The 26,819-nt window shown below is 38.8% G+C and overlaps 2 protein-coding genes across 12 annotated transcripts in view; both read right to left on the bottom strand.

Annotated features, from left to right (window-relative positions):
• Positions 1 to 5,712: 5,712 nt before the first annotated feature.
• Positions 5,713 to 15,723, bottom strand: LOC5571945 (peptidyl-prolyl cis-trans isomerase, rhodopsin-specific isozyme). Of its 2 annotated transcripts, XM_001659999.2 has the most exons (4): positions 15,511 to 15,711; positions 15,241 to 15,451; positions 5,963 to 6,308; positions 5,713 to 5,892 (listed from the first exon to the last, which is right to left on the bottom strand). In XM_001659999.2, the coding sequence occupies exons 1-4, from the start codon at positions 15,550 to 15,552 to the stop codon at positions 5,790 to 5,792; spliced, it is 702 nt and encodes a 233-aa protein (XP_001660049.1). In that variant the 5' UTR covers positions 15,553 to 15,711; the 3' UTR covers positions 5,713 to 5,789. The 2 variants fall into 2 exon arrangements, with proteins under 2 accessions (XP_001660049.1, XP_021700439.1); XM_021844747.1 differs by lacking the exon at positions 5,713 to 5,892 and having other exon boundaries at positions 5,959 to 6,308; positions 15,511 to 15,723.
• Positions 15,724 to 22,392: 6,669 nt separating this feature from the next.
• LOC5571946 (protein split ends) overlaps positions 22,393 to 26,819 on the bottom strand; it is a 344,136-nt gene continuing 339,709 nt past the window's right edge. For all 10 annotated transcript variants that reach the window (XM_021844737.1, XM_021844739.1, XM_021844740.1 and 7 more), the window contains one exon: positions 22,393 to 25,235. In XM_021844737.1, coding sequence (XP_021700429.1) covers positions 24,948 to 25,235 — 288 coding nt within the window. In that variant the 3' untranslated portion in view covers positions 22,393 to 24,947. The remainder of the gene's footprint in view (positions 25,236 to 26,819) is intronic.

Genomic DNA, 26,819 nt, shown 5'->3' with positions numbered 1-26,819 from the left:
CCTGTTACTGTTGTGCGTCATCCACGCCACGAATCTTTCGGTTCGTCGTATAAGCAAATAACTTGCTCAAATTTATACATTTGAGTTGAGGATTCCCCGTTTGACCATGACAATCAACTGATAACATCCCGCAGTGTTATTTATCTGTAAGAACATCAAAGCTAACAAAGCCATCGGCCCTTTTCAGGGCCATCAAATTAGTGGAAAAGAGTTAAAAGAGAAATATTTCCGACTTTATATATGACTTCTAATATTCCTAAATCAATTTCACAGCTTCATACAAAATTTCATTTGTCATGAATAATTTATGACTCAACCATTTTGAGACTGTAATCGCGGACGCTGCTGCAGTGCCGTCGGGGTGAGTGCTCAACATTCCACAACAATTGTAAAATAGAGTGGCATTTCCAACAGCGTCTTTGATGTTCCATATTTTGTGGGAACACTTTGATTAGCAAAATTATCACATGTAACAAAATTGCGACATTTTAAGAATGCATTTGAATAGACATTTTCATTGAACAATTGTAATAATTTTGGCACCCATGGATCATAAATTTACCGTCATAATAAAGAAAACTATTGAATATCATGCGTGATTTTAATTTATTGTAAGCTATTAAAATAATGTTGATATTTTTACTGTTCATACGAAAGCGCATGTGAATTTTCCAAGATATGTAAATCCCTAACCAAGACATCAACTTCATGTACCTTATCCTAGATTGGTCAATCAGAAGAAGGCGAAGAATACGAAAGGGAGGAGCATCGTCTGCAATTCAAATTATGTAAAATATGCTATCTTCGACAGATTCGGTTCATTTAAGGGACGAATGTCCTTCGGATTAAAATCCCTCTGTAACAACAACAGGATTCGGTTTATTTCCTTTACACTTTCGAGCTAGTAAGAACTTCTCGTGGTAAACACAGTATAGCTAGTAATATTTCTTAATGTGCTTACCACAAACTTGCTATAATCTCTTAATTCATCTCGTAGCATCATACAATATCTGATTTATCACGAATAATCGACAATACGATAATTTGAGGATGTTTCCGAGGACGCTGCTGCAGTGCCGTCGGGATGCAATAACAGCATAATGCTCATCTTGTACGTCCCTTGCCAAGACATCAATTTCATATAGCCTATTTCTCAGATTAACGCAATAGACAACATGTAGAAAAATCAATTCAGATCAATAGTTGCTCATTACAATTGGTCAAGAAACAATTTATTGATTTTAATGTCGCAATTTTAATACGTTTTCCAATTTCCGTACTCGAGAATTTTGGAAGCGGGGGCCGTGATGCTCTGGATGGATTGTCCTCCATGACTGGTCCTGGCTGGAAATATTCGTGGGGAGAAACTCGACCCTTTGCTGCAGGAATTTCATTAACAACTCTTTGGTAAAGCAGAAATTTTCCGAGGAAAATTCTGATAAAAGTGAACTTTTTCAAAACAACTCTTATTGATTGGAATATTTATCAACAACTCTTTGTTAAGTAAAATCATCCTTAATAACTCTTTGCTCCATCGCCAAACCAAACCATTTCATTGAATTCATCATGTACAAGAATATGAATGGTAAGGAGAGGCAGATGGTGTATATTTCGCTGGCGTTACTTTCCAACAGGTCGCCGGTTGGCGCTGACTACTAATCCGTCCACTGAATGATTTTCAGTTGTTGCTTTCGCTTCGTTGCTCTCTGGTTCCGTTCGCTACTCGCACACTGCTGTGGCTTTCACGCGCTCTTCTTTGCTGCTCCGCTGCTTGATCCGTTCGTTATGCCGTTCGATTTGTGAATGAGCTGGGAGCAGAACAACCAGTGGTTTTATTTGCTCGAGCTCCATTCACCGATGGCGAGTGGTGGGGTTCTCGCTTGGTTGTTTCGTCACTCCGTTCGCTACTCGCACGCGAATGGTTATTGCTTTCGCGCTATTTTCGTTGATGGTGTAATTCTTCGCTGAGAAAAAAAAAACTGCAACTTTTTTGATTTTTCATGCAAATTGACCGACTTTGATAAACTATATCTCAGTTATTTATGGACCGATTTGAATGAAATTTTCATAAAATATCAGACATAACTTAAATTTTAACATATGTTTTTGAGTGATTTTTACAATCACACGTTGAAAAGCAGTTACGGTTTGACGATTTTTTATGATTGACATAACTAAACATATTGAAGGAATAGCTTCATGGTATCTTCAGCAAAGTTGTAGATTTTGACGAGATGAATAAGTTTGCTGAAGACAGTTTTCGTGTAAGGCTATCTTAAGATAAAAAGTTTTGAATTTTTCGTCGAAAATTACAGTTTAGTCAAACCGTTATTACTTATAAACTTGTGATTGGAAAAATTATTCAAAAATATATGTTAAAATTCAAGTTACATCTGATGTTCTGTGAAAGTTTCATTCGAAAATATTTCCATAAATAACTGAGATCTAACTTACCAAAGTTGGTCATTTTGTATGGAAAATCGAAAAAGTTTCAAATGCATGCGAATAAGTTGGGGCCTTCCTTAGCCGAGTGGTTAGTGTCCGCGGCTACAAAGCAAAGCCATGCTGAAGGTGTCTTGGTTCGATTCCGGTCGGTCCAGGATCTTTTCTTGATGGAAATTTTCTTGACTTCCCTTGGCATAGAGTATAATCGTGCCTGTCACACGATATACGAATGCAAAAATGGAAACTTTGGCAAAGAAAGCTCTCAGTTAATAACTGTGGAAGTGTCATAAGAACACTAAGCAGAGAAGCAGGCTCTGTCCCAGTGAGGACGTTATGCCAAGAAGAAGAAGATGTGAATAAGTTCTCTGTTTATTCGACAAACCAGCTAAATATTTCATGGGTGCACAACAGCAACAGGGTAGCGGATCACAGGGATTTAGTTGAAATCTGGAAACGTAGCTCAATTTTGAAATCTTGAGCGATTTCACAAACCAGATTCTGGATTAACAGCTCAGCAGGCTTCTAGCAGCGAGGTACTTCTCGCTAAGCAAGTTCGGAGGAGCTCTTACCAGCTCGAAAGCGGAAATGGAATGAAACTGAATCCAACGAAGGCAGCATGTTTTATAACCTTGGAATAGCAGATGATGCTCCTCCCTTTTGTGCTCTTCGCTTTCTGATCGACCAATCTGGGAAATGGGTATGTGCCAATAATGTGTTGGGCTTGGAATTACTTGAAAATTGCGGCGAATACTAATACGTGAGAAATTGGTCGAACATGAATTGTTGGAATGATTGGCATTCCCTAAATATTCAATACGAGCTATTGATAATTAATAGTTTTCTTTATTATGACGGTAAATTTCTGATCCATGGGTGCCAAAATTATTACAATTGTTCAATGAGAATGTCTTATCAAAAGCATTCTAAATATGTCGCAATTTTGTCACATGGGATAATTTTCCTAATCAAAGTGTTCCCATAAAATATGGAACATAAAAGGCGCTGTTGGAAAAGCCACTCTATTTTGCAATCGTTGTGAAATGTTGAGCACTCATCCCGACGGCACTGCAGCAGCGTCCGCGAGTACAATCTCAAATGGTTGAGTCATAAATTATTCGTGACAAATGAAATTTTGTATGAGACCGTGAAATTGATTTAGGAATATCAGAAGTTATAAATAAAATCGGAAATATTTCTCTTTTAACTCTTTTCCACAAATTTGATGGCTCTGAAAAGAACTGATGGCTTTGTTAGTTTCGATGTTGTTACGGATAACTAACACTGCTCGGACCAGCAAAACTCAGGGGGCTTCTGGTATTTGCTCCTAACGGGATTGCTTCTTGACCACCAATGATGATTTCATCACGAGTCGAAATTTTGAAGCGCGGGTCAACAGCTTCTCGGACGATGAAATTTGCGGCGGCGATGACGATGGCTGGGTGAACGCAAACAAGCGGTGAACCACAAAGCGAGAATGACTCGCCCGACCGTGTTCACAGTTCGACCGCAATTTCTCCTGTGGACTGCTTCCTCTTCTTCTAGGCGGCGGCAACGGTGATGGCTTTAGCTTCGGACGGCATCTTCTCTCGCTCGCTCGACAGTTTGATTTGAGCGAAGCAAGACAAACGGGGGCGTCCTTCGCTATCGATGTCTGTGCCTGAAAAGCACGTCCGGTCAGAGCAAGCCGATTTGTCGCCTGCTGAGATGCGAGCCAATCGGAGAGTGAAAAGCAAATGACGTCAAATTTTCTCTAGCCACCCCTATTTATAGATTTGCTTGAAATCAACGTTCTCTTTTAAAACAGTTATTTAACTATTTGGACAGGTATGTGGGATTCAGTAAGTAAACGACATGAAGCTTTGATGTCTTGGCTTTCGATTGAGGTGCTAATCAAGAAATTTCGTTAAGCCAGCGCAAAGTTATAAACGTTTAAAATATTTCATGCCAACGTAACGCTCTTGGTTTTGAAATTCCAATTTCACTCCTGTATAGAGAAGAAAGACGTACTTCTACGTCAAAAAACAGATCGCACTATGACGATGGCAATCGTTCGACCCTCCAAACAATACCATCAATCAACTACGATTCTGATGGTGGAACTGGTAGATGTTGTAATCCGTCGAAGTGGAGGTTATTTCCATGATGGCCGCGGACGTTTCGGTGACCTTAGCAGAATACGAGGATGTGGCCTGTGGATCCAGAAGTAGAAGCTTTCCCAGAATGAAAGAGCGGAGCTGCATCCATTTATGAATAATGATAAATAATAACATAAACAAAATACAACTGTCATGTTTGGCAGTCAGCTGATCAGAAATTCATCATCACCGCGGTGGTGATAAATTGTAGGGAAAATAGGGGTATGAGAAAAATCGGAGTGAAATAATTCATAGGATACTGTGGGGTAAAACGTTGTGCCGCCAGTTTTTCGTTATTTTTCAATAGTTAGAGGCTTCAAAACTTATAAGCATATTAATAAAGTTTGTTCAGTAAATTATAAGGAAGCATATGAGCCAATAAATTTTTTTGACGGAAATGGTCTATTCATGGTAAAATTAAGAACGGCACCAACGATTTCCAACCGACTACATTATTCTGTTAAGCGAAGTATTTATGCACTTCAACAGAAAACTAATCGCCTATCTCAATGCGTGGGAAATTTCTTGCAAGATATACTCAAGAAAAGCATTTTTCTTTGATCGCAGTACGCAGTTGAAAAGAAATGTCAATTCAAATGGAGCTCACTGTAGGAAATTTCTTGACCATTTCTTGGGCAGAAATTTTTACTCTTCTTGAGCGGAACAGCATACTTAGCTTTAACTATAACAAAACATAGTCAACATCACTACACAAGAAAATATATTCTGTTTATTTAACCAGTGCTGTAGTATTTATGACTAGAAACATTCTAGATTTGACAAGTTAGGCATTATCATTTTGACTACACTGTGATGTACGGTAGGTGTCACAGATTGAAATACAATGCTTTGTAGTGGAGGCTACTATGGACATAGTCACATTTACTGCACTGCTCAGTTATTTTTACCAGATTATAGTAAACTTAACAGATTTTTGTAGTCGGTTGAAAATCGTTGGTGCAGTTCTTAATTCTACCATGGACCCGGTAGATTATTCAACAAAATTAGTTTGCGTGTAGCTGTTGGGTTCTCGACGAATCGTTTTGCTTACCTCGGTGAAATAGTTTAAGAGTTTAGCCATAAATAAGGAAGGGAATATACAACTTACAACATCAACTAAATGATACATTCATTATTTGTTTTTGTTTTTAGTATATTTTCCATCAAAATGTTATGATATTATTTAGCATGAACTTATCAACTTCTTACTCACGTGTAGATATCCAGTTTTCTGATAATGTACTGGAAGAATGCTAGAATGGAGAAGCTCATGCCCAGAGGAACATACGCTGCTTTTATCCACGCCCAAAGACTGAAAACGAATTTTTTACTCATTGATAACACTGAATATATTTGGAATCATTAATAAAAAAAAATCTTACTCGTACGGATCGTCGGAAACGGTAAACGGGTCGCCCATCGGATGGTCACCGCAATCCTCTATGATAATCGTGGGCACCGGATAGTCATCGGTGTCGGTCTTTTGCTGTTCCACCTTGTGCACCACCCCTTGACCGTCCAATACCTTACCGAAGATGGTGTGCTTTCCGTTAAGCCACGGCGCCGGCATGGTGGTGATGTAGAACTGGCAACCATTGGTATTGGGACCACGGTTGGCCATTGCGATGAAACCTGAACTGCTATGGTTGATGTGCAGGTTCTCGTCCTCGAAGTACTTGCCGTAGATGCTGACCGAACCATGTCCATCGCCGGACACGATGTCACCTCCTGTGGGTAAAGACAGCATTAGGATTGGTATATTGTTGGCAATTTGTAGAAGTTCGTATGATTATTCAATATTCATGCTGTAACGGGGTGATGTCTGACGGGTCGATTGAAACGGGAAGCCTCCATTCCGTTCAATATCTAACGCTTGTCGATTGATGGCGTAACTGCACAGTACCGCTAGCAACTAGACGAGCAGTTGGGAAGAATCAACGTTTCTGGAGATGTCAACAGCCTGGTGGACCCTATCCACGAAGCTGTGACAACAACGGCGTGGGAAGTGATTGGCACTGGTCAATGACGAAGATGAAACGACTGGTTCAATAAGGAGTGCCAGAGAGTGACAAACGTGAAGAATGTCACCAGAAGCCGTATCCCTGTGACCGGCACCCGACAGAACAAAGAGCGGTGCAAGGCAGGCAGAGCCGAAGAAAAGCGAATCCACCGCCTTTTAGAAAAGGCAGCACGAAGAAAGTGTGGTAGCTGAAGCTCAAGATAGCATAAACCGGAACGATATGCGGAGATTTTATGCAATGGTCAATGGCGCGCGGCGCAATACCATACCAGTTCCCGCCATGTTCAATGATCGAGAAGGAAATTTGCTGATCGATAAAACGAATGAACATTGATGATGACGATCAAGCTGTGGACTAGGGCGATTGAAAATTTAAAAATGTTTGAGAATACAATCTCCCATATGTTCTATCCTTACCAAAAAATAGTGTTCTGTAAAATTTTCAGCTTTTTCGGTGGTGATTTAAAGGTGGCCCAAAGACACTGTAGGTTTATATGGAAATTACTATGGAGAAAATGGGGCCCAGATAGCCGTAGCGGTAAACGCAAAACTATCCAGCATGACCATGCTGAGGGTCGTGGGTTCAAATCCCGCTGGTCGAGGATCTTTTCGTAAAGAAAATTTTCTCGATTCCCAGGGCATAGAGTATCTTCTTACCTGCTACACGATATACACATGCAAAAATGGTCAATCGGCAAAGAAAGCTCTCAGTTAATAACTGTGGAAGTGCTCATAAGTACACTAATCTGAGAAGCAGCCTTTGTCCCAGTTGGGACGTAACGCCAGAAAGAAGAAGAAGAACTATGGAGAAAGTTTGAGAAATGTTCCAAACACGCTAGTACCACAAACAAACAGACGTAACACTTAGATCAAATCTCGATCCAAATCATAGTCACGCTAAATCAGTGTGTTTGGCCGACAGACTAACAGATGACGGTAGTGGATGGACAATGATGAGAGTGAGACGTCTGTTTGTCTGTGGTACTATTTTTTTTTTTCATCTACTTATAGGTATTCCTAAACAGCTCGTAGATTTATTATCCTCAAAACATAAAAATAGTCAATTTTAGATGACTAAAACTTTTTTCAAATGAAAGGTATCTTTGAAAATAAATATATTCAACAATAAATTTTAAAGTATTCCTCACTTAAATATAATACAATTATCTGTTTTGTTCTTAGTGTAAACATAGGAAAAAAATGGTTATTTTTATTAAATTGCCACGAAAATCAAGAAAGTTTATCAAATGATCTGAAAGTGCCTTAAATCATCAAAGTCAGATATGAAAAATTAGTCTATTCGATCTTAAGAAAAAATATCCTTTCCTTCAAAATGGGATTCAGGATTTCTGGAGAGCATTTTGTATTTTTTCTTTGGGGAAATCAGAGCTAGTAGTATGACCGTATTAGAAATAAGAACTTTGTAGACCTCTTCCTTGACAATGAAAAAAAAAACGAGGAGGAAGCACGAGATGAGCGTTTGATTCCTAAGTTGAACAGACATTTTTCTAAATATAATTCTAAGGCCCTTTCTGGAATTTCTCATGACATTACGATAAGTATAACAGCTCGATTTACTATAGATTTCTTTCACATATTACTCCGCAGATCTCTTCCGGAGTTTGTCTTGAGATTTGTCACGAACTTTCTATGTAATTCTTCCATGAATTTCGTTAAATATACCTTCAATAATTCAATCTGGATTTTTTTAAGGATAATCACATCAAGAATCATCCATCCAAAAGTTATTCCATTGATTTCCCTTTAGAGCATCTTCAAGAATTCAAAATTCCTTCAGCAATGCCAATTTTTTTTAAATTTCTCAAAGTAGCCTGTAAAAAATTTTCTCATCCAGTGAAGTATTAGGGAAATTTTTTAGATTGTTTTGGAGAAATTAAAAAAAACATATTGAGTTTCGAAAGAAAATCCTAGAGTAACCTCAGATTAATCATGTGTGAGTTCTAAGTACGTCTTGATGAATTCCTACAAGGATCTCTTTGATAATATTTTTCCTAAAATATTTAGAAAATAAATAAGAATCTTTAAATAACGTCCTACAAGACGACTTTAACAAATTAGTTGGAGAAATCCGGGCCGAATCCCTGAACCTAGACTAAAGTTTTGAAAAATCCGAGGAGATTGGATAATTTTATATAGAAATTATTAGAGAAATGTTTGAACCGCAGCAACAATATTTCGATGATATGCTGGAGACATTCCAAGAGAACCTAATGAGGAATCCTATGCCAAATTTCTCGAGGAATTCTCGATGAAAATACATTTCATCGAATAATGCCTGAAGGGTTTTTGGAGCAATTCCTGAGAGTAATGGTGGATGAATATTTGAAAAATCCTTATCAGAATGCCTGGAACAAATAATACAATCGGCTTAGGAATTATTGTAGGATGTAAAATGTCGAAACGATTTCTTTCCAAAAACTCCGGAATAAACATTTGTGGAAGCATTGGAGTGCTCTAGGATTTTTGGACCCAATTCTGAAGAAATTCCTCTAAGCAGCCATTAAAAAATCGCTGGTAGCATATGGTAACCACTGAATAAATTACTAGAATTACTGAAACATTCCTCGCGAGATCTAAGAAAATTATTATTAAGAACTTTTGGAAAAGTCGCCTAATAGTTTCTGTAGGTTTCTTTGGAGCCTTTAGAATTTTGCATCAGAATTCGCGGCAAACAGAAGTGACTTTAAAGATAATTTTTATTGAAATAGAAACTTTAAGAATCAAAGCCAAAAATCGAGACTTGCATTAGAACAGTGATCAAGACTTTAAAAGAAAATTTACTTACTTAAGAAATGTACTATGTTTCGTGCCTGTTATAATTTTTGCTCATTTCCTACAAAGTTTATTATTTTTGTATAATAGGGGAAAAAAAATTGTTTAATTTTTTAAATGTTTTTATACTTGCCTTTACCAATTTGGCAATCTTAAGATTCCTGGTAGAAACATATTTTATGCTGGATAATTAAAAATCGTTGAAAGGGCTGAACATGTCAACTAGCGTTTTGATAGCGGCGCAGCTAAAAATGTTTTGATTGAGGAGATTTTGTGTCACGAAATCGACATATTCTACCATCTATTAATGTTTCTGAATAATTTCCTGTTGCTGAAGAAACAAATCCCTTTTGAGGTAATATTGTTTGGAGTTTTTGTAGATTTTTCAAAATTTCTTCTTAGTAATTCCCATGTAAACCTACTTTGTTTTTGGACCACCTTTAAATCACTACCTAAAAAGCTGAAAATTTCACATTACACTATTTCTATGGTAAGGGTGGTGAGAAACATATGGAAGATTGGATTTTCAAACTTTTTTAAATGTTGAACTGTGCTTCTGTGGACAAGGGCGATTCAAAATTTAAAAAAAAGTATGAAAATCCAATCTCCCATATGTTCACTATTATCCTTCTCATAAAAATAGAGTTCTGTGGAATTTTCAGCATTATCGCTGATGATTTGAAGATGGCCCAAAGACAATGTAGGTTTACATGGAAATTACTATGGAAAAAGTTTGAGAAATGTTCCAAACACGCTAGCATTATAATGCAAGTACAAACTTAACATTTCTTAGTGAAAACTCATACTTCAAACCTTAATTAAGGGTGTTGCTGAAGAAACCAATCCCTTTTGAACTTATTTTATTTGGGATTTTTGTGGATGTTTGCAGGGCTATAATCTAATATTAGGCAAAATAACAGCAAACAAACTCATGAATATATCTTCTGCTATCCGTCGGATTTTTTTTTCTTTATTTATTAACGAGATTTTTAGCCCTGAGCTAGTTCATCTCGGGATCAACGGCTTTACTTCCCTTCCGAAGGAAGTCGTCACTTTTTAGTGACTATCTCGGGGATGGGATTCGATCCCAGGTCCTCGTCGTGAGAGACGTGTGTTCTAACCACTACACCAGGTCCGTCCCCTCCGTCGGATTAAATTTCGCCCTTCAGCAAATTTGTTTATAGTGATAAGAATAATGGATTTTACTTTGGGATGATAAGTTCGTACTCACATTTCAGTAACATGTTTGTAACGTGTTTGTAACATTTTTCAAAATTTCTCCATAGTAATTTCCATAAAAACCTTTAAATCACCACATAGAAAGCTGAAAATTTCACAAAACACTATTTTTATGGTAAGGATGGTATGAAAGATATGTTGAACCGCCCTACTTTAGACCCACCCTCGCAAGGAGAACTTGAAAAGGTTATCAGCGAAAAAAGAACTGTAAGGCTGCTGAGAAGGACGAGATTTCTGTCGAGCTTCTCAAACACGGAAGTGAGCAGCATTACCAATCGATCCACCGAGTACTTCTGAAGAAATGGGAAGTCGAAGAAATGCCTATCGGCTGGTTGGATGGCCCTATACACCCAATTTCCAAAAAAAAAAATGCACAGACAGTGTCTTGTGTCGTGAATCCTGTTTAACAGACTGAGCCTACTCGAGGTGTCCTTCATAGGCGGTTTTCATGAGCGCTCGACAACGTACCAGACCTTGCGAATGATCCTAGATAAATTCCGGCAATATAACTTGCAGACTCACCATGTGTTCATTGATTTCAAAGCGGCGTATGATTCAGTGAAAGTAAATGATCTGTGTAGTCTGAACCATGGTCTGAACATGATTTTCCAGCGAAAATGATTAGGCTGATACGTGCAGGTGTCGGCCGAAAATTTGAAAAGCTGGCAGAACTGTACAGTGTACACCCGACTGAAACGCGAGGCAGCAAAAGTTGGACAAAAGCTAGTTGGTGGAGCCGAGCGCGACAGGGCTCGTCTAGGTAGCAGTGTTACGAAGGATGGGGATACGTTCGAGGTGGTCGACGAGCTCGTCTACCTTGGATCCTTGCTGACGGCTGATAATAGGCCTATTCACATGACGTCTCAAATCAGCTGATCGGGAAGCACTTTGACAGTTCTTCTATGAAAATGACAGGCCCGTGTTAGCACCGGTCCTCCACCGATGTAAACAAATGCATAGACGGATCTGTCACATGAAAAGGCCTATAACGTTAGCCGTGAAATACGGAGGCGCATCATCAGTGGAAGTCAGTCCTACTATGGTCTCCACAAGAAGCTGCGGTCATAAAAGATGTACCAAATGTACCATGTACGAAACGCTCAAAAGGCCGGTAGTTCTCTACGGGCATGAAACATAGACGATGCTCGAGGAGGACTTGCAAGCACTTGGAGTCTTCGAACGTCGGGTACTCAGGATGATCTTTGGCGGTGTGCAGGAAAAAGGTGTGTGGGGACGGTCAGTGTAGGAGGCCTTCGTGCCTCTGAAAAAAGAGAGAGACAGCGAAGATAGGCCTGACCAATAATTCCACCAAAACAAAGTACATGGTTGCAGGCTTATTTTTCGAATGTTCTCAAGCGTTAGCGTTAGCGTTCTTACCATGGGGCAGGACACTAGGTCCAGTATTAAAATATTAATATTTATTAATGATATTAATATCGATATTGAGAAGATTATCAAGTATGCATGGAGTTTTGCTGTTTGCCTTATTTGCAAATTGCTTTTTTATATGAAAAAACAAGTTATGTTTATCGTCTGAGCAAAATATATGAGAAATCCGTCCAATGCAACATAAACCTCACTGTTTGATGCCAACATCCATCTGGTAGTCTGGCTAGAAGAAGACTGGCACCTGTACGATGCATCACATTCTGTGAAGCTCCATTGTCATCAATGCCCCACATCTTTCTACGAGTTCCGGGCCATTCAGCAACTCCATTCCGATGCAATTTGTCTCCTATGGTATGTCAGATCGGGGCCTTCCTTAGCTGAGTGGTAAGAATCCGCGGCTACAAAGCAAAGCCATGCTGAAGGTGTCTGGGTTCGATTCCCGGTCGGTCCTGGATCTTTTCGTAATGGAAATTTCCTTGACTTCCCTGGGCATAGAGTATCTGCCACACGATATACGAATGCGAAAATGGCAACTTTGGCATAGAAAGCTCTCAATTAATAACTGTGGAAGTACTCATAAGAACACTAAGCTGAGAAGCAGGCTCTGTCCCAGCAAGGACGTAATGCCAAGAAGAAGAAGAAGAAGGTATGTCAGATCGGCAAGACATAAGGACTGTTCATTTAAGAAAGTGGACACGTGTTTTTTACAGTAAACTGTTGATTTTCTAACAAATTCATGAGTTTACCTAAAATACATGGAAATCAACGTAATTTCGATCAAATTCACATAAATTTGAACATTTATTGAGCATTGCTGGAGAATGCTCTTACTTTTCTTTTGATACCTCCCTTAAAATTTTGCACAACTTTTTTCGGAACTTTTCGAACTGCTTTTTGAACTGCTGACCACATTTTCTTGAAAAAATCGATGGAGCTTGCTTCTCTTCCATCCTTCTTAAGATGCCGTTTGATTATTGCCTAATATGTTTCAATGAGGCGTAGTTCTGAGCAATTTGATGGATTCGATCATTTTTCTACAAATTCGACTTATTCCTTCTTGAGCATCTCCAAAGTAGCTGATGCTAGGTCTGGCAAAAACAATGGAGGCATGGTATGCTTTCAGTAGATGGGCAGAAGCCATTTTTTAATGCATTCAGTTCTGTAATTTTCGCCGTTGATTGAACCCGTCGTGAAATATGTAGTACTTTCATACCGCAGGAGCAAATTGCTTGCCATACCAAATCATTTTTCCCAAATTTTTCTGTTGGGATGTATCGTACGTCGTCAGGAATATCTGTTTTGGCCCCAGCGTTGAAAAAAATCAATTTGGACACTTCGCAATTCAAGCCAAATCTCGGAACGGCAGTTTTTCTGTACACCATTTGTGCAGAAAAAATTGAGAGTCGCCATGTCAATTCGTCCCATCGTTTAGAATTTATAATTTTTTTATGTCAACTTTTGTCTGCTGTCAAAATAAACACTTGAGATCACAGTGAAACAAAATTTTATTTGTTTTTATGGAATTTTTACACCAAAATGCTAATATTTAGGTGTCCACTTTCTTAAATGAACAGTCCTTACAATCCACAATCTCTACCCTTTTTTTATAAACCCCCACCATTGACTTAAATTCAAGATACTTCTGTCAGATGTCTTTATGAAAATCGTGGTAACTCGATGATATCATAAAAATAATATATATTAATCCGTATTAACGAATATCAATACCAATATTAACGAGTGTCTTACCCCATGGTTGTTACGGTATACTTCGTAGATTGGATACTAGCAATATTAATGTTTCGTTTGATAATTTCATCCAGACCGCTTTCAGAGACAAGGCTGGGGAAAAACCTTGACCCAATCTTGGACAATATTACCAAGCGCATGAATATTGCTATTCCTGGCCACGCCCATCTTTACCGTAACTTGGGATAGGGGAAGGAAATGTTGATGTAGCACTTACTCAATGAGAGGCCACCGACTCAGCGACGCCCTCATAAGTGCTACGGAGGAGGAGTTGGGAAAGGTATTAGGTCATGGTTCACCTGAAAAGCTGGCGATGACCAAGGGCATGTGTTGTTTATGTTTTTTCAATTTAATCTTTTGAAAGCCGGCAATCAAAAGAGAAAACAATGCTTAATTATGTGATGGTAATTAGTTTTCTGCTCAATAGAATACAAAGCAGTACCGATCCCTCTAGGATCATCGAATAATTCCGAAAAAAACCGTTTTGAATATGTACGCGGGTAACAGTCGTGCAAGCAGAACGCGGTGCCTAACAATAAATCAACCGGAAAGTGCAAACCGAACAACATTTTCATTTCTACAAACAAGCGACAAAAAAAATTCGAATGTTCTCAAAACCAAAAACACGTGTTCTCTTCTGAATTTAAATCACATAAAAAGGGAAACCTCAAATTTTGAGCCAAAAATATAAGGAGGTGGCGCAATCAACTTGAAGATACATTTTCATGTCATGAAATAAGACCTTCAGCGAAGTCGTCATAATTTTGTTGTTTTCTAACTTTTGGTAAACAGTAAAAATGTAATCTCCGGCGAAAAAAATCATTAATCCGAAGTAATTTGATTTTTTTTTATTGAAAATTTACGTTTTTGAGTAGTTTTTGTCAAAATAATTTTAAATTAAATTTCCTATAAACAGTTTGAAAACAACTAAATTAGCTTCAAAATAATGCAAAAATATCTGGAATCAGATGAGTATTTATGAAGTTATGGTCAAACAAAAATGATTTTTTTAATAAAAAGAGGAAAAATTTAGACAAAACTACTTTTAGTTAAGACTAGTTTTGATTTTAGACAAACTTGATATAAGCTTAACTTTCAACAACTGAAAGGGTGATGAAAACTAGATTGAATACTGATACAACCTTCTGCAATTATGTTCATTAGGGTATCAACAAGTGTATTTGTCATTCTGGGCTCAATTAAACGCGATCAACTAGTATATGGAACGAAACAGTGACATAGGGTCAATTTTCCATATATTAGAGACGAATATCCCATACAAACTTCAAAATTAATGCGCCAGCTGGTGAAGCAACCAATTGAGTTGAAATTTTGAGAGAGCTTTTTTCTTACCCTAAGGCTCAATCTAAAGGGTGCCCCGTTGAGTTTTACGTTCTAATCACTACGCATAAGGGTGACATTACATTTTGACCAGATCCGGATTTTTTTCTAACACCATTTAACACTTGCCTTGAACCATGAACTTGTTGATCACTCGATGGAACCGACTGCCCTTGTACGAGATGCCATCGATCCCGCGTATGCAAATGTGCCTGAAATTCTCAACCGTCTTTGGAGCCTCTTCCCCGAACATCCCGATGATGACTCGTCCTTCTTCTTTGCCGTTGATTGATACGTCCATGTACACCTGCGATGTGACCTTAAACGTAGCAGCGTGCACCTGTAATATGAGGTAATTTGGTTCAGAACCAATTGCGGTAAGTTTTACATTTATCTTACAGTTGCCATCAGAGCCAAAGTGGTATAAAACGTGCTCCACATCTTGTTCCGTTAAATATTAGTGCGCGCCACGAATAAATATGAACGTCTGCAGAGAACATTGACCGTCTAGAACACACTAACTAATGTTTTAGCCAGTACCAGTCTGTAAACTGATGAAGCCTTAGAACTCTCGGAGTAGTATTGATTTTTTCCGAATGCTTATGTCCGCATTTACGTACCGGCACTCATGTTGATGTGTGACATGTATCACTTGAGATTGTAAAATGTTGCATCAGTCTGTGGATTTTGTGATTGCGATTAAAAATTGTTCCTAGGAAACTGTATTCCATCAAATTTCACTATGGGGTTCATACAATAGATTCGTATTTTGAGCGCCAAATTTATTTATCTTCTTCTTTCTAACATTACAACTGACTTGTCACAAAAGCTTAAGAATGATTCCTGAAAATTTCAGAGATTACAAAAAGAGGAACAACCAGTCCCTGAAAAATATTGAGAGGGAACTTGACAAATTTCTATCTATTTCTGGAGAAATCCTTACAACAATTCGTAAAGTATTCCTTTGATTGAAATCGGAATGAAAAAAACCTGGTAAAATAATTCTTTTATAATTGTCTCTAAAGCAATTATTGAGCGAAAGATAACTTCTGGACTTCCTGGAGGAATTTCTGATGATATGCCTTGTCTCTTTTCGCGTTTCTAAATACTCCGAGCACAAACCATAAAAAATGGCAATCGAATCCCTGAATTGTTTCCTACAGTAATCAAATATGCTGAAGGAAATGTAGAAGGAATTCCAAAGAAAATTTTTAGAAAATCCTACAATCCCAAGAAATTTTTTAACAATCCTTGGATTCCCCTGGAAGAATTTCTTGATAAATCTCTCTTCAAAGAATTCCTAGAAACCCAGGTGACGGCGATCAGGCTGCCGGTTGCAGAAACCAACTAAGCGAAGAATTTGGGCATACTCAAGGTAGGCTAGTCGGTTAGCCGGCTGAGCATACAACAAACAACTAGCGGAATGTGAAGGAGAGGCTTCTGGACCCATCAGTAACCGTCTAAGGTTCCCGCCAAGGAAGGAGGCGACCAACATCAACTTTAGTGAAAACAGTGTGGGCAAAAGCCTAGATACTGCGACGACGGCAGGCAACATGTGAGGTGACCGATGGCCCGGGACTAACCAAGGCCATGGATCGCAATAGGAAGTACCTCCCTAAAATGCTGGTAGCTGCTGAGCAACTTGATGTCATCATCGAGTTTGTTAAGAGCAAAAGCAACATCAGCAAAGAAAACAAGTCTACTAAAATTGCGACAATCAGTCCTAGCTGCAAAGCAGGACTACGAGAGAGCCAAGGAACAACTTGGTAGAAGGCCAAAAAGACACTAGGTCGTGTCAGACCGAAGTGTTTTCCTTCACAGGCAACGCGAATATATCTGATGATATTATTCTATACGCGATGCGGAAGAGGATTTACGAGGATTTACGGGGATGAATACGTGGCGGAAAGACGTATGGTTGCTAAGGGAAAAGTGACCTACGCGGCCGTCCTCCAGAGTGGAAAAGCTGGCATGAGCCAAGCCCCACGATCAAGAGGACATGGCAACAAAGGAGAGGCCAACACCAAGCCAAAGGTCAAGAAAGTCAAGAAAAAGGAGTCACGGGATAACCCGAACCAGGCAGTGCATCCACAGGAACCACGGGCGCAAGGCAACAGTAACCCGTGGATACGAGTTGGAAATAAGAAAAAACAGAGGAAACTGAAAACGGAGCCCAAGGAAAGCGCTAAACCGAAAACAGCGAAACGTAGGAATTTAGGCGAAGCCCTCGTTATCAAAACGGAGGAAGCGAAATACGCCGAGGTTCTGAAGGCGATGCGAAGTACGGAGAAGCTATTGCCATTAGGCGCAGACGTGCGGAGTATTAGGCGAACTAGGATTGGTGAAATGATCCTAGTCTTAAAGAAGGACGTTAAGGAAAGGGGTGCAGTCTATAAGCAACTGGCACAAGAAGTACTTAACGACGAGGTTGACGTAAGATCCCTTACTGCTGAAGCGACTCTCCAGTGTAAGAATGAGGTCACCGACGCAGCGGAGGTCTCGGCTGCTCTCAAAGAGCAGTGTGACATCGACGTAGCCAGTAAGGCCATCCACCTTAGAAAGGGCCCGCAGGGCACCCAGGTGGCGGCGATCAGGCTGCCGTTCGCAGAGGCCAACAAAGCGAAGAACTTGGGCATACTCAAGGTAAGCTGGTCGGTTTGCCGTCTGAGCATACAACAGCCTCCTGAAGTTTGCTTCAAGTGTTTCGGGAAGGGCCATAAGACGGGGAATTGTAATGGTCCCGACAGAAGTAAGATGTGCAGAAAATGCGGCACCGAAGGCCATAGGTCAAGCGATTGTAAGCAAATCGCTAAGTGCCTAATATGTGTCGACAGAGCAGACAACGGACACTTAACGGGCGGACCCAAAAGTCCGGGCACAAGCGGAGTATCAAAGCAGCCAAAACGGAAGTAACACAGTAAAAATTTAAACCACTGAGATGCAGCCCAGCAGCTGCTTTGGCAGTCAGTCTTGGAAACCAACACTGACGTGGTGTTACTATCGGACCCAATGGCTAATGGCTAAGACCAGAGGTGCCATAGCGCCCCAAGAGAAGTCGCCCGAGTTGCTGCGATCGATAATCGATGTACCCTAGTGGTCTATGGTGACTCGATGGAGGAAGTAGAGTTGACAGCAGCGCACTCTATTTCCATAGTTGAGGAATGGATGAACTCTAGGAAACTAGGACTGGCCCGTCACAAGACTGAGGTGGTGGTGGTCAACAACCGCAAGTCCGAGCAACGGGCGCTTATCTCGGTAGGTGATAGCACCATAGAGTCCAAGCGATCCCTTAGGCATCTTGGGGTAATGATCGATGACAAGTTCAGCTTCGCTAGCCACGTTGAACATGCCTGTAAAAGGACATCTACGGCTATAGCGGCACTTTCGAGGATGATGTCTAACAGCTCGGCTGTAATTGCCAGCAAACGCAAGCTCCTGGCAAGCGTGGCGCTATCCATACTAAGGTATGGAGGACCAATCTGGTAAAAAGCGCTTAGAACGAGCAGAAACCTAAAGCGGTTGAAAAGCACGCACAGGATCATGTGCTTAACCCTCTAATACCCAACCCTGCCTTTAGACGGGGTACACTTTGGAATTTTGTGTATTTTTTCGTAGCTCGGAAATCAAAATGATTTTATTTTTGGCTTATACCTTGACTCATAACACGCATATAAGAAAAGTTTTTTATGACTTTTGAAGCTTTTTTGTATTTTTAGAAATTGTTTGAAAAATTGCATTCTTATATAACCTACAAATGCCTGGGCTTCATTTAACGTGTAATATAAAAACCGTATTTTTTATATTTTTCTACGATTAACCTATCACAAACGAAGAGCCAGTTTTTCCGTTAGTTACACGGAAAATAAAATACGCTCCGAAAAAAAATAAAAATTTAATATTTTTAAAAATACCGTAACAATTTAAATTTTTATTATTGCAAAAAATCAACAACTAGAAAAGGCTTCAAGAAAAAATGAAAAAAGCTAGGGATGTTCAAAAATAAAAATTATAAAAATCAAAAACCAAAATTTAAAAAATTGTGAATAAAAATAAATAAATGCCCAAAACGTGTTTAGAACGATTTTAGATAACGAAAAATAATACTTAAATCGAAAATAAACATTTGGGTATTAGAGGGTTAAGAGTAGCAAGCGCATACCGAACGGTTTCTAAAGAGATACCAGATGAGTTCGCAACGCGTGTAAAGAGGCAATGCTCAGAAGTTGACAGTAAGAATGGGATAACTTCAGTAAAGGTAGATGGACCCATCGGCTGATACCGAATGTGTCAGATTGGTATAAAAGAAACTATGGGAACGTTAACTTTCACCTGGCGCAGTTTCTGTACTGGTGTGGAGGAATCAGTCGAGCATGTCGTGTTCAATTGCCCCCGTTTCATTGTTGTGAGAGATTGCATGCTCGCTACATGCGGAGGGGACACATCCCCCGACAATATAGTATAAAGAATGTATGCGGATGCCGAGTGCTATAATACAATAACTAAGGCTGTCATTACATTATGCCATAATGGCAGCGTCTATGGCCCGCCGACCAAGAGTTAGCTGCAAAGGATTAGCCCTGCCGAGGCTGATCTATTGTAACATTGTTTAAGTAGGCTAGGAGAAGCAGTTTGCCTAGGTTACTTCTGCTGCATGTGTTGTGCTATATACACTGGCCCCTCCCCAAAGAAATACCGTAAGGTGGTCCGGGGAGATAAGGGTCTGACGCCAAGGCTAATGCCGATGCACTGTACACCACTTGAGCGATTGAACAATAATTGCTCAAGTACAGTACATCGGCTGGTTTTAGTGGGTCGTCGATTGTGCGTCATCCCCACACTACCTGAATCACCTTCTCAGGCGTCTGTCTGCAGATTCCCCTTTTGTAAAAAAAAAAATACTGTAGTGTTAAGAATAATCGCAAAACCTACTTTAGCGACGAGACAACCTTGAGAGAGAAGAAAATCAATGAAGACGAATCAACCACTGTAAATAAGCCGTTATGATTTTAGACTAGTTTATTGACCTCCTTTTTCTGATAGCTGTCCGGCAGGTTTGAAGATTTAGATCTTTGAACTGATGCTCTTCTTCCTTATAATGCTTCACACTTGTAGGTTCTTTTTGCTAGCTTCTAATTTAATTGTAAAGGGGGGTACCGTAGCCTCGAGGTAACGCTATCGCTTCGTAAGCGAAAGGTCATGGGTTCAATTCCCAACCCCCCAACACAAAAAACTACGTCCAGCCACCAGAAGACGCCGTACGAAGGACCGTGTGTTGGGGAACACATCCATCCTTCGTCAGTATTAGATGGTGACTGAGACACACTGACCCTCTTTGTAGGCTGTTGCCTCACACGACAAATAAAACATGGCAAAATGAACCACCGCACACCAATGGACTTCGATATGGATATGAATTGGACGAACGGCAGCACTCTCCTCTACTTGCTCGGTATGAGAGAAATAGCAATAAGAACTAGGATATAAATAGATATGATACTCGGCATAGTAGTGGCCAAGTGCACGGAGTGTCTATAAGGTACCGTGGGGCAAGTGGGTAATGGATTTCGCATAGTTGGGATTCTTCAAATCCTAGAGGCTTTAAATTAAAACAAATGAGGTCGTGTATATATTTCAGCTTGACTCCCACCAAATATAAGCAGTATGCTGAAATCTATTTTTATGTAAAATTGAAGAAAAAAGTTTTTGAAACACGTCTCCTTACTTTGTTTATCGTTTATCGTTTTGAATAATACATTCAAAAACTAACAGTTATATTCACGATTTCTATTACTTTTAACATTTGATAAGGCGTCCCAATGAATAATAACATAAGTAACATGTAAACAAAGAAAATTTTATTCTTGTTACTTGAATTTTCTTCTGCTCAGTTAAGTTTGTTAGAATGATTCGACAACATTATAACTGCAACATTTCCAATGTTAGGGGCGGTCCATTAATTACGTAAGACATTTTTGGCGGTTTTCGACCCCCCCTCCCCCCATGGTAAGATTTTTTGTATGAAAATTACAAATAATTTGTATGGCGCGTAAGAAATCTCAAACCCCCCCTCCCCCCATAATCCCTTACGTAATTAATGGACCGCCCCTTAGTTCATAGGACAGCAATTGCATTTCTACTCTGTAGAATTTACACCGCTCGTTATTTGTTAGAAAATCGGATATGACGTCGGATAACTCATCGGGGGAATTCAAACGGAATCCTTCAATAAAGTGTTTAGAAACTTTTTTATGTGGTTACACCTATACCCCCATTTTTTATGTTTTGAACTAGCTTTACATAAACATCCCACGAGATTTACATGCGTTCTTTTATATTAGAACTTATCAATCAACGTCTTCCTTTTAATCGGTTGTCCGAAGTAAACATATTAATATCGTAATATTTGGCAACCTTTTTTTAAGAAAAGTTCCATGATTTGGCCATGATAATAACATTTAACGCTTTGAGTATAGTGTTTCTTGAAATATCAGCACGTTCTGTTGTTCTATGATAATTGCGAACCTTGTATACTTATAGCTACCTAAAGAGAAAACACAAATTCAATCTTTAAAGAGAAACTTTTCACTTGCCCCACGTGATTAGAAAATGGACGGTGTTTCAATTTAGTTATTTTTAGGTCTACGTCGAATGAATTCTAAAACTTTTTTTATTGCAGTTTAAAACTGTCATAGGGAACAACTTAGAGGTGGTACAGAAAATTATTTTCCGCAATTTTTATCTGCTGAAAATATTAAAATTAGACTGCACGCCGCCAACTTGTTACGGAGTGATAGTTGACAGGTTAACGATTTTTCGCTCTAGTATGCAATAATGGCTGAAAAATTTCAGAAATCTCTTACCTATCGTAATATTCTAAATGGTCTCAAAGGTTTACGCATGAGTTTAAAACGTTAATTCATATACTGAGTTTAATATACCAATTATTTTCACTTACCCCGTTTACCCACTTGCCCCGCGGTACCTTACATAAAAAAAATAATTGTTGGTCTCCCGAATTCGAAAACCACACTTGAAACTGGCTGGACATTTCTTTTTCTGTTCATCACACAGTAAAAATTCTAAGGCTGATTTTTTAAATATTTTATTCCTTGCAATTTTAATCATTAATCATAATCAATATGTACAAAATATACAAGAAAGGTACAATTTATTCTTTCATTATGATCACAATCAGTTAATATTAATATTAATGTTTTAACTTTTTCATTTTTCACTTTTTTCTTTTGCTTTATTTCCATAATTGTAGTAGTTTTACTTTGCTTTCTTATTTTTTTCTCTTTTCTCCTTTTTAACATGTAGAATTATTCAGTGTTGTGTTCTACCGCGTGAGTGACAGTGCTCTCCCCTACGCGTGTTTGTGTGTCTGTGTTTTATCGTATTCAACGCTGCTGCTTCGATGACTCTTTTTTAATGATTATTAGTTTAATGATTTTTGTAGTTGCTTTTATCTTCTCTTTATAACATTTTTTTATTTTTGGTGATTACTTTCATTTTTTCTGTGAAACACATTGTAGTCACGATTCTTGTTCCACAAAAAGGATTCTCCATAAGCTTTCTATTATGGTGTGCCTTTTGCCTGTCGTTGATGCGCTATATGTCAATCGGATCGCCTAACATTTTCTCAATTCAAATGTTTGCTCGCCCATGTAGGTGTCACATTCAGTTCACATACACATAATTTTGCTATCTAAATAGATTTCCTTTTCCAACTTACAACGCGTTTCCAGAATTGGGTTTCTCTAACGGGTGTGTGAGTTGTTAAAGTATGCTATCATCTTTTTACTTTAAACGGTGGAAGTAAAGCCTACCCCACCCTACCAATCTAATGAGCAATTTATCTTTCCGCCTAAAGAATTTTAACCGACACAAACGTACGAATCGAAAGAATGTTTCTGTTGGTGTAGAAGAACAATGCATTCGCCGAGTGATGACACGTGAAGTAGTGCTGGGATCACGTGTCGCGCTCCAACGAAACACAGTTGGGATGAAAAACGTTACAGAAGCTGCCGAAAGTCTTCCCGCATATCAACAAATTGTGCACTTTGTCAATTAAAAGTAAAACTTATCTGCAAATAGGCGCGGCTCACAACCATGGGCAGGACACGTGTGTATGTGTGTATGTATGTGTGTGTATGTGGCAGCGTTAACTCGCGACATCACAAAACCTAGGTATTCATCCAGGAGACAAATCAATCGATAGAACAAATGACTGCGGCAAAATATTTGCTCGTGTTGTGTCATTTTTCATCACCACACCACAGTTTAAAGTGCTGGTGATTGTTGCTTGTATCATAATCAGCGTTCTATGTACAAACAAGAATTTTGCGTAAATATTTTAGATTTAGGATCTTACCACAGTAGACTTCTAAAACAGCATTATTCTCCGATGTTTCTTGGCATTTTTGCAACGCCATATTTTAAGATTATATTTACACAAATGTGGGTGTGTATGTGTGAACTACACGTAGTACTAGCCTTAAGTTAGTTTCTTTAAAATAAAACAATAACTTCAATTTTAGGAAACTTATCGCCTATTCTTTATCGTTTACTTTTCCGACAATGCATGCGCAATTTCTGCGAGCATTGCTGTATGCTTATCTCTTCTTCGTCAGAAACAGTTCATGAGACCTACATTGAATTGTTTACCAGTTAGCTTATATGAAATATTTATTTTTACATTTTATCCTCGTTTTATACTTCTTCTTCTTCTTATTCTTCTTCTTCTTGTGTTCTTCTTCATCGTCGTCGTTTTCAAGTTATTAGTGTAAAACTACTATTTAAGCTTCAACAATTACTTCTGCTCTATGTATTTACACGTTATAAATATTTTACGACAGCTCCGCCTTCAACTCTTCTATCCAATATATCGTACAAATCGTTTCCTCTACGGGAATGAAAAAAAAAACTAAAAAGTACCTATTTTACACACCTGTCAACAGAAAAGGAAAACAATAATTCAATAAATTAGGGGGAATGAGACGAGGAAAGATAAATCCATACTCTCCTCTTGCGCTCATTTTACCAGCATGTACAAAAATCTCTTTCAGTTTCAGTTTTCCATCCTCCGATGTATTTGGGACATTGCCCAACAAAAAAAAAACTCAAGAGCGGGACTCAGTAGAGTTACTCGTAATTTACTCAACATGTGTCGTTAGACGTCTATTACACGCGATTTCTCCCTTTTTTTTAATCAGTTGCTTAGTTTTGCAGTTTACGGTATAAAAAGTTCATAATACTTAAAAATTATGATCAAAATCACAGTTGTCACATAAACTTTCTTCATCCTCTTCCTATGCGTGTATTTTCGTCGCATCGAAAGCAACTACGAACATGTAAGCTGCGCAGCTCGGACCAATCGATTGTATTTTTTTTTCTTCTTAGTCGGGTAGTTTCGCTCTTTTCTGTCGTTAAGATTATTCAACCACTTAATAATAAGTCCCTATAATGTACCACTTTCTTGCTCATTTCTTACCATATTACTCAACAACTTATGCTCTCAACGCACTATTTCTACTGCCTTTTCCCTAATCCTGTCTCACAAACTCTCTAAGTAACCTCCTTGTATCCTACACTGCAATTTAAAACCTTATCGATTATCACTGCGCTAGAGCGCTAACGTGACTCCGGTTCACTAAACTTTCCTCTCTAGCAGGTAGCAGCTTACTACTAATATTTATTCCGTGTAATCTTAATGAGATCATTTCACATCCTCTTCCATGAAACGCACCACCTCGTCTTGCGGATGGGTGGTACGATTTGCGTCTGTCAAATCCGGGTGTTCAGTCATATCCGGGGTCGTACTCACCTTCGTTTTCCTACACGGTGGCAATCACAATCAGCAGGTACTGAATGTTGGCCACCCGGTGCATCAGGTCCGGTGCGATACGCGCCAGGTTCTCGTTGGCAAACTCGCACGACGGGAAGATGTGTACGACGTAGGCCGCCTGCGAACTGCCCGGGGCGGCAATGTTCACAATGCCGGCGGCCTGTTTCTGCTGTAGGTAGGTGATGAAGCCGGTCTGCAGGTTGTTCTGCTGCTGGAGCACGTCCATCCGGTCGCGGCCGCACGGAAGCGCCAGGAGCATGCAGTGCTCTTGATCCATCTGGAATTGGGTAAGAGGAGAATATGTTATTCGGTTTGTCAAACATTGCATTATGAATATGTGAAGCGGTTTAAAAATATTGAAATCAAGCATAATTCTTCATTCCGACGTATCTGCAAAAATAAACAAACCAAGATTTGTTTTGCATGGGCTTGACAAACGCATAATCTACATATTGAGCCTACAAAAGTATTCCTAAAACCATTTTTCGATTTTTTGAAATAAATTTCAATTCTGCCCTATGTGCACTTTACTCAGTGTTTTTAATTTGGCTACATACACCCTACGTTTGCAAAGCGACTCAACTGTCAACACTGTTCATGCTAGCACATACACCGTACATATGCTCATAGTAAAGCGACCTATATGCAGAATCAAAACATAAAATTTGAATCAGCAGATACGTCATACCGTTTCCGAATCACTAAACATGTTGGAAATCGAGAAATTGGGATTTCTACAGCTGCAGCTAGCTGACGCGTCGGCAAACTGATGTGGAACATTCGTTCGTATTCGGTTCTAGTCAATATTTCTTACCAATTTTCTCACAAGAACTGTTCTCCATCTACTTTTGTTACTCACGGCTCCGTCCGCGCTCCTGTTAGTCGAGTTGAAATTGGAAACATTCGGAAACCCAATATTCGTTGTAGTTAAAGGTAGAAACTGTCGAATTTACTAACTTTATTAGGTTTTATGGGAATTTGCAAACCGGTGTATGTGCAACTTCAAAATAATACTGGTGTATACGACGTGACGCATGTGAAAAACGAACTGTCAAACCGACGCATCAAGCAAGGTGTATGTATCAATCAAGGTATGGTATCGACGAATCATCATGGTGTATGTGAGCGGCACAAAGCAAAAGGGTTTATTCGATAATTTCACCAGTTTTTCAACCCAATTCAAAACAAATCTGAATTGTTTAATAGTGGTTAGAAACAGTGTTCTTTTCTTCAACTTTTACAAGACACAGCAATAGAAAAAATGTAAAACATTTTAAATAGGATTTAAAATGCTTTACAATATGTTGCATCGCATTTTTCTCGATTTCATGCAAATGTTAGATACGCCGATTTGAAGAATTATGCTTGAAATATTTAACCCTCTAATACCCAACCCCGCCTTTAGACGGGGTACACTTTGGAATTTTGTTTATTTTTTCGTAGCTCGGAAATCAAAATGATTTTATTTTTGGCTTAAACCTTGACTCATAACACGCATATAAGAAAAGTTTTTTATGACTGTTGAAACTTTTTTGTATTTTTGAAAATTGTTTGAAAAATTGTATTCTTATATAACCTACAAATACCCGGGGTACATTTAACGTGTAATATAAAAAATCGTACCTTTTATATTTTTCTACGATCAACCTGTCACAAATGAAGAGCTTGGTTGTATTAAAATAATTTGAAACCTGTTTTTCCGTTAATTGCACGGAAAATAAAAATATTTCCAGAAAAATAATAAAAATTTAATATTGTTAAAAGTATTATAAAAAGTTGAATTTTTATTATTGCCAAAAATCAGTAACTAGAAGAGGCTTCAAGAAAAAATGAAAAAGTGTAGGGATGTTCAAAAATAAAA

Source organism: Aedes aegypti, chromosome 2 (assembly GCF_002204515.2).
Source record: "Aedes aegypti strain LVP_AGWG chromosome 2, AaegL5.0 Primary Assembly, whole genome shotgun sequence".
In the NCBI taxonomy this organism is placed as follows: domain Eukaryota; kingdom Metazoa; phylum Arthropoda; class Insecta; order Diptera; family Culicidae; genus Aedes; species Aedes aegypti.
The sequence above is the reverse complement of the archived record's forward strand: the minus strand, read 5'-3'. Positions and strand labels throughout refer to the sequence as shown.